The sequence below is a fragment of the Cyprinodon variegatus genome, unplaced genomic scaffold (assembly GCF_000732505.1).
Source record: "Cyprinodon variegatus isolate N-32 unplaced genomic scaffold, C_variegatus-1.0 Scaffold954, whole genome shotgun sequence".
NCBI lineage: Eukaryota > Metazoa > Chordata > Actinopteri > Cyprinodontiformes > Cyprinodontidae > Cyprinodon > Cyprinodon variegatus.
In genome coordinates this window covers 111,654-119,970 of record NW_015151407.1, presented here as the reverse complement: position 1 = coordinate 119,970, position 8,317 = coordinate 111,654, and the positions used below count along the sequence as shown (strand labels likewise).

General features: G+C 37.9%; 1 protein-coding gene across 1 annotated transcript in view; it reads right to left on the bottom strand.

The window, feature by feature from the left end:
• Positions 1-3,809: 3,809 nt before the first annotated feature.
• Positions 3,810-8,317, bottom strand: part of hcn2 (hyperpolarization activated cyclic nucleotide gated potassium channel 2) — a 55,515-nt gene continuing 51,007 nt past the window's right edge. The window contains exon 8 of the mRNA XM_015398703.1: positions 3,810-5,232. Within this exon, the coding sequence (XP_015254189.1) occupies positions 4,268-5,232 (965 nt within the window). The 3' untranslated portion in view covers positions 3,810-4,267. The remainder of the gene's footprint in view (positions 5,233-8,317) is intronic.

Here is an 8,317-nt window from a genome sequence, read left to right as displayed (position 1 = left end):
TATATATATATACATATAAAAGGAATAGCAAATGCTACAATGCGATAATTCAGGCAAAAAAAAAAAGCCATAGATCTTAAGAAATATAAACTGATTCCTTCTGCTTTAATTCTTAGTTTTGGTCAATTCAGACCACATTATTGTTTGCATCGGGTCAGTTTAAAAACAACACTTATTACAACATGTCCCTTTTTAATGTCTACAATTATAGTGAACTGGGTTACATAAATAAAAAAGTCTTGTTTAGATTATGCAGGCTATGTTTACACATAGAAATAACCATGTTAGCCAACTTATTCATAAGAAGGATGGGGCTTTAAACTGAATTATCTGTTAACAGAAACAAACAATGAACATAACATTCTCTGTAAAGTTTTTTGAACCAATGTGAATTTTAAAATATTGCATCTCCACAGACAAATCAAGAGTACACTTGAGTATCATCTGCATAAAGTTACCACTCAGTCTTCAATCAGACCATTATTGCTTGTTGTTAGAAACATCACATTTATTGGAAATGACTAGATGAATTTCATAAAGTGATAGTTCAACTCGTAAATGTTCTTGTAGAAAAGCTGCAGGAGTTTAAGCTTTATTTTGATTGTACATTTAAAGTTTTATGAATGTATTTTTGTAGTTTTAAGTAATCAGAAAATACAGTACTATCTGGTGCTATGTAACAATGTTCTGATTTTATGTTCACTGCAAACCTTGTTAGGCACCTCCTGCTAGTTTCAGGTTGTGATGCTTTTGCCTTTTAGAACCATATTGATCCTTTTTGGAATTAGAATCAATGGGGCAACAGAAACATCCCTTAGAAATGTTGGTTCATATTGGCAAAGCGAAATAAGTTGTAGCAGATTTGTTAGCTAGACCTCCACAATGAAAATCTGTCCTTCCTAGTAACTCTAAAGGGGCTGTTTTGGATTCAGATCTCACTATGGTGAATACTTCAAGTCAACGAAATTAGTTTGGGATTATCTGAGCTTTATGACATGGAACATGATCCTGCTGAAAGTATCCATCAGATGGTAGATAGACAGTGGTTGTAAGAGAATAAACTGGACATGGTGTTTAACAATGCTGTGCCAAGAAAATATCCCCAGCACACTTACACCACCAGCAGCAATATTGATGATTGGTAAAAGGCAGGATGGATCCCTTTTTTCAGGATTCTTATGAGAAATGTTGACCCTACCTAGGGAGGCAACAGTGGGTTGGTTGCAGGAGCTTTCCCAGCAATCGGAGGGTTGTCGGTTCGAACCCCGGATCCTGTTTTCAGTATTGTTATTTCCGTGGGCAAGAAACTTCACCTGCATTATCTACTGATAGTGGTTAGAGGGACCGATGGCCTCAGTGTACATCAGCCTGGCTTCGGTCAGTGAGCCACAGTGCAGCTGTAGCTACAATATAGCTTGCCACCATCAGTGTGTCTGAATGGGTGAATGACTGAATGTAGTATAAAGGGCTTTGGTCAAGTTGCCTGACTTGAAAAAGTGCTATATAAGTACTTCTACCTATAGAATGTTGCAGCTGAAATTAAGGCCCATCTGACAGGGGAAGAATTATCCAGCTTGTGTGGAGGTCCGATTCCTGTGAATCTGTGCAAACTGAGGTCTCAGCTTCATGTTCTTAGTGAACACCCTATGTGTAGTCATCTGCTGATGTAGCCCATTCAGGGTTCACCATGTTGTGGGTCTAAAGGTGGTACTCTGGAATTAGCATGTTACATTTTTCAAGGCAGTACAAAATCTACATCTCAGTTGATCAGTAGCTTTGAGAATATATATATATATATATATATATATATATATATATATATATATATATATATATATATATATATATATATATAATATATATATAAAACTGTGCCCCCTGGAAACAGTATAGAATAAACACAATTCTTATAATATCAATTATGCTGGAGGACTCAAATGAGTTCCAGGGGCAGAATTTTATCATGACAGAAAACACAAGAAAAAATATACTGTTTTACAACACTTAAAACTGTCTACTTTTTCAAATTTGGGACTCTCATGGTAGATGAACGTGCAGGAGTGCAAACTAAACAGGACAAAAATGCAGAATGATCATAGGAAAGGAACTCATTATTGGCACAGAATAATGAAATCCAGTTGAAGGATGATAATAACAGACCCAAACAGGCCTGAGGGATTTCATTTTCCACTCTCATTACCATGTAATGATTCAGGCAATAGTAAGCTGAGGTGAATGGAAAGTCACTTCCAGGAAAAAGGGGTCTTCTTCCTAATGCTTTTGGACACAAATCAGTGGCATTGGATGAACTCTTACTGCAGCATCAATGACAGAGGGAAACTGCAATATGCATCCAGCAAAGGATTAGCACTGTCCTTGGCTGTTTATCTAAATTGCGGAGGTAACAGGCGATACATTATTTGTGAGAATTGACTTTGGCATAGTGATGCATCGCCTTAACGGCCACTAAAGGCAAGTGAAAATTCAGGGTTAGAAAAGAATGAATTTACATTGTGATGACAGGGATTTGAATTTAAAATAAAGTTGTAATAAGCTTCTAGAATGTAAATGGCAGTGAATAACAGTTCAAGTCTGGGTAACAGGAAAGGCTCACTAGAATCCATTCAGATTCGTAATTGAGCATTTCAGAGGTCCAAAATAAACTTTTTTCTGTCACCTTTTGAAACATCCAGCACATATAAGGATGTTTATCTGTTCTTTACAGCCTTATACTGGTGATTTCCATTAAGATTCAGATCTATAGTTTATTATATAAAAATGTTACCTTACTCAACCAGCTGCTGAATTTTGAATACATTTCTGTAACATTTCTGGCTGATAGTAGCATTTTCTATTGTGTGGAATAGGTGTTGTTGAACCATCAAAAGAGCAAGGTGCATAGTGATGTGAAATGGATAATTCATTCTCTTTAGATTTATGACCTATAAAGTTAGTAAATGGCGATAATTTGCATATAAATCAATGGTTTAGAAAAAAAACAAAAAACATTTTCCCCACATTTTAATGTTCTTAAATAATTAGTTTTTGAAGAGTTTACATACCAATAAAAATTGGTATGATGAGATCATGTCAGTGAAGAATCCATGATTACTTCTTTTTCCAAGGCCCCCTTCATTCCAGAGTAAACTTGCACCATAACATCAGAGAGACTTGCCAAGTCAGGTGTTCCACTAACAGTATTACTCAGCACTGCATACTATGCAGTAGAAAGTATTCTAAAATCCCTTGATCTGCATCATTTCATGCAGCTAAAAAAATCATGATGTTAAAACTGATGGGGTAGGTGCAGAACTCCTCAAAATGTGTTTACTGATTTTATAGATTGACAGGAAATGTATGTGGCTGTGAAATTGTGAAAAAGCAACAAATTTACCAAGGTAAACGCTGAAGGCACAGCAGAATAACATTGCCTTGCATAAACATTTGGTTTACACATTTTAAACAGTTGTGGAGGTTCCGCACATTTTAGGTCAGCATTAATCTAATGTGAAGGGAGCCTATAAAATTGTGCATCTTGTGCATGACTAATTTTAAGAATCTGATGGTCCTCTACCTTAGACCAAAGCTCTTATTTATTAAGGAGCTACTGGTCCCCTGGTGTCTTTGGAGTATTATATTTTTGCTGCATGAAATTCAGGTAAAAGGGTTGTTTTTTTGTTTTGTTTTTTTTTTATACTATCAACAATCCATTTATAATATACCATCATTGATATGGCTATTAGGGTTTGTTTTAAGGTAGTTCAATTTTTGAATTTCTTTTATTTTATGTGCTTACCAATAAGGTGCAAATACAATTTAAAGGGGACAATAAAACAACAGTTTTTTCTCCAATACCAAAGCTAATAAGTTTAAAAGGAGTTCTGGTGGATTTTTATGGTACAGTAAATAATTACCAATGAAGTTTAACCTTCTGATATCTGAAGTAGGCCTATGTACCTGAAAATTTTCTTTCAAAGACTCAACCCCGGATTTCCTTTATATGAAGTGAATGAGACACTGAAGAATATATTGTTGACTATGTTGAGAAAAACTCTACTTTATCTCTACTTGTCTGTGCAACTACAGCTGTGAGTAGAAACATCTCTGTGTGGCAGAATCAAATGTCACTAGATTTAAATGTCTTAGATGCTCCCAGCTCACTCAACATCCATACATTCAAATAGTCAGACTTGGAAAAAAGAAGAGGAAGATGTTCCTGTGATTAGTCTCCTCAATCAGTCAGTCTCCCAGAACAGTTTAATTAAAATCACAAGTTTGAGGATAGCCTAGATCTCACCTTGGCGTGGTCTGTCTCTGGAAGGCTTACTATTGAGTCCTTTTTAGGGGGACCTGTGTCCGCCTGACCTGTTCCAATGCTACCTACTGCCATCCCTGTTGCAAAACCATGCAGAGAACCAGGCAAAGATGCTACAGGAAAGGCCCCGGCTGACATTTGATGGGGGAGTACCACCCTATGAGGTACTGCACTCAGAATGCTTGTAGGGCCTGACAGGGTTTGAGGGGGTCCAATAGAAGTGGAAGAAACTTGTGCTGATTGGGGTGGACTGGAGACAGTTGGTTGCACCCCTTCATGGGGCAATGAGGGCTGTGAGGCGGATAGGGCCCTGACATCTTGGCTCAGACTCCCCAGGTGCAAAGAATGGGTGCTCTTATGCATGCTGGGCCTGTGTGCAGGACTGGCTATATGCTGTTGAACCAGAGACAGCTGGGAGCCTGAGTTAGGACCAGCCAGTGCACTGGATCCATACTGGAATGATCGTCCTCCTGTAGCTAATGGGCTCTGAATTGGGGGACTGGCCAAGACTGGAGCAAAGGCACCGGAGGCTAGGAGCTGTGACTGTAGCGGAGAAGCAGAGACTGGGCTGGAAACACTTTGCATCACCTGAAATCTTCTCACCATCCTAGGAGACTGCAAGGTCCCTGCTCCCAGCGAGTTTCCTTGCATGGGGTTACAAAAGTTCATCGCCACAGCTTGTTGTAGAGTTGCAATTGCTGAGTCTCGAGGCTGAGTGGAAGAAGCTGGAGGAGAAAAAATCCCACCAGGAAGTGGAGGTGTCATTGACATAGCTCGTGGCCGGGGTACATCCACTTGCTGAACCATCTCCCGATCATATTTGACTATTTCCTGAATCATCTCATTTTCATGGTTGTTGAAAACACCAGAATTGAGATCATGCTGGACTTTGTGCATCAGGATTGAGTTCTTCTTGCCTGCAATGATATAAACACAGGATATTTAAATGTAGCTGAAATACTTTCTCTGGTTCCTAAAGAGATATTTTGTAAGTTTCTACTGAAAAATTGCCTTTTTAATTTGACCCTTTATCACTAAAACATAATTTGGTACAGACTGACACCTCTGAAGTTCAGCGCCGATGTATCTATAAGCCTGTAGCCTGTTTTCCCTGAATGTACTTTGGGTCTGAAGTTCCCGTGCTGTGTGGCAGATGGGACATCAGGCATGTCCATGTTAAAAGGGTCAATCTAGCAAACAATTGAAGTGATAAATATTTCCAGATCATTTGAGACCTCAATGGCAACTTCACTTAGGGCAAAATAAGTAAAAAAAAAAAAAAAAAAAAGGAAGATCTTTTATTTGCAGGTGGATCATCTGAATAAGTGGTCATCTTTCTCACCGTGGTTCTTTGAAAATGGTCGAGGGTTGTAAGAGAAAAAGTGTCAAGGAAGTTTATGAGAAGAAAAGAAAGACCTCAGAAGAGGCAGATATATCCCAGAATGCTTTGAGCAGAAAGCTCTCCTCGCAAAGCAATGTGGGATTTTCTGTCACAGGGACCCGCTGTCGCCATAGGCTGTCGCTATCCAACAGCAGTGACTAATAACAAAGATCGGGCAGGCACTGTACGGTGGAGGAGGAGTTACGTGACCAACGGGGAGCAAAAAGTAGTGCTCTGTCCAAATGGTCAGTTAACTGAGTTCGCTATAAAGTCCACTATATAGTCCCCACTCTATTTCGTGATTGAGGGATCTAGGGGTTAGGGCGGACGTTTGGACACAGTAAGCTTGTATGCTTACTGAAAAACAAATTTCACACAAAGCATGCATGAGGAGAAATAGCCTTGTACATGCTCTCACACTCGTTTAACAGGTGTTCCCTCTCGAGAATGAGTACAGGGTTGTGCATGTGCATTTTTTTTTAGAAGCATACCTTTAAAGCATAATATACTAGACGCTATTACTGTAGGATTGGGACACTTTATAGGAGTGCAGAGAAATTGCAATGCAACAATGCCAAAGGGAACCCTACATAAAAAATAGCTATTCAGTTGCTATCAAATGATTTAAATTTTTTTTTTACAACTGCAGGAAATTAAGCTGTGTGGTTTAGATCTAACACATCTGTATATACTGGGCTTGTTTTTGACTCTTATTTTCAAGGGGAAAAGGAAGTACACATTCAGTTACCCTGTTGTGTTGAAGGAATCAACTATTAAAGACTGGCTATTGGGCTGACTGTCAGCTTTAACAAAAGCATGGATGAAGCCTCAGCCACATGTTAACTATTCTATTGGCAATAGTTGGTATTAGCTACAAGAAAGAGACAGAGAAAATACGAGCAGCTTTAAAAAAAAATGCAACTAAATAACATCCAGCTGTAAACTAATCTACAATCTATTTGAATCCTAATTCCTATTGGTGCTAAACTTTTATTTTGATTGCATTTGAAAAATATGTTTCAAAACCTTACAGGGGTTGTATAAACTTAAATTAGTAATTCTACAATGAGCATTGATTCTTTAAAACACTGTTTAAAGAGTCCATATTTTAATTGTGTTTTCTTGTGATTTTTTTTTTTTTTTTGTGTGTGTGTGAAATTTCAATATTTTATATTAGGACCACCAGAATTTTGCATTTGATCTGATCAAACCAGAAAAGAAAGAGTCATTCTGCACAGTTTAAAGATTTATTTAAATACAGTTTGTCATGAGTTATATATTTACTATAGTTACATTTTTAGTTTTTCTTCACATAATGCTGAAATTGTCTCCTGATCTGTATTGTTGCAGCAGAAACTAGCATGTCATATTCTTGCTTATCTTTCGCAATCCTGCCCATTCTGGAAAGGCCGTTTATAGAAACTGGTTATTTATTTTATTTTAACAGAATAGGATTTATATGTCAGGAAACAAACTGTTTATTGCCACACTCTTGCTAAGCTCTCCACATTGAAATAAAATGAAAATAACGTGAATGAAAATCAACTCTGTAGGTGGTTTTCAATCAAGCCAGCTTTTTTCCTAAGAGTTACTGATGCATCTACCAGTAAATTAGGTGGACTGAAGCTTCAAATAGAGGACTACTGATAAAGAAACTGAGTGTGACCCATATGGTCATGGTGCTGACCAGCTGCTCACTTCCTGAGGGTGACAGAGGCAAATCCAAGGGACTGAGATAACTATGTCCAGTCAAACGGGTAAAAACTTAGTTAAATTAAGTACAGTTTAGTGTAAAAAAAAAAAAAAAGAAAGAAAAGAAAATAAACTTCTAAGGCAGATGAACAGTAAATTTGACTGCTATATACAAACTTTGGTAAGTGTTACAGTAGATGACCTAACAGTGTTGGATATTTTTAGCACACTATGAAATTCAAAACCTGTGATGCTGTGCAATGGATAAGTACTGTAGCACTGCCAGCTGGGGGATGTTATAAATGTTCTCTGAAGCAGAAATAAAGAAAGAAAGCTTGCAGTATTCTTAGGGGAGATGGGAAACACTTACAGTGCTGTCTAGATGACACAACCTATGCATAAGTCTACAGAGCTAGGTGCTCCCTAATGGTGGAGGGTTAAAAGATGTGGGATCTAAATACCAAAACTTTGTAGTCTATATATAGAAATGCTGATTTATATTCTGTTTTCCAATAATATCTATGAACAAATGAGATATTTTAAAATAGTTTAAAAAAGAATACATGGCAATATTTAGGCATTTAATGCTGTTTGTGTTGCAACTGTGCAACAATCACAGCTGACTAAGTAAATATAGGCTCAACCAGAAATGAGGGTCAGCAGTCTCTTTTCCTGTCCTTTTTGGGACATAATATTAAAAGTTTGGCAACCACCATTTTTGGAGAGGAAGAAAACTTAAGAAGCACTTAAGGTGCAGCAAAACGCAAGCCTGGGTCCCACTCCGAACTTAGGGTTCGAGTATGCTGGCACAAAATCTGGCGGGCCAATCAAATTGTCAGGGCGGGCTTTATACGATGATGGACAGATGATCAACAGTAACGTAATCAACCACTTCACCAAAGCGCGCTTGGGTGACAACAACAATGGCT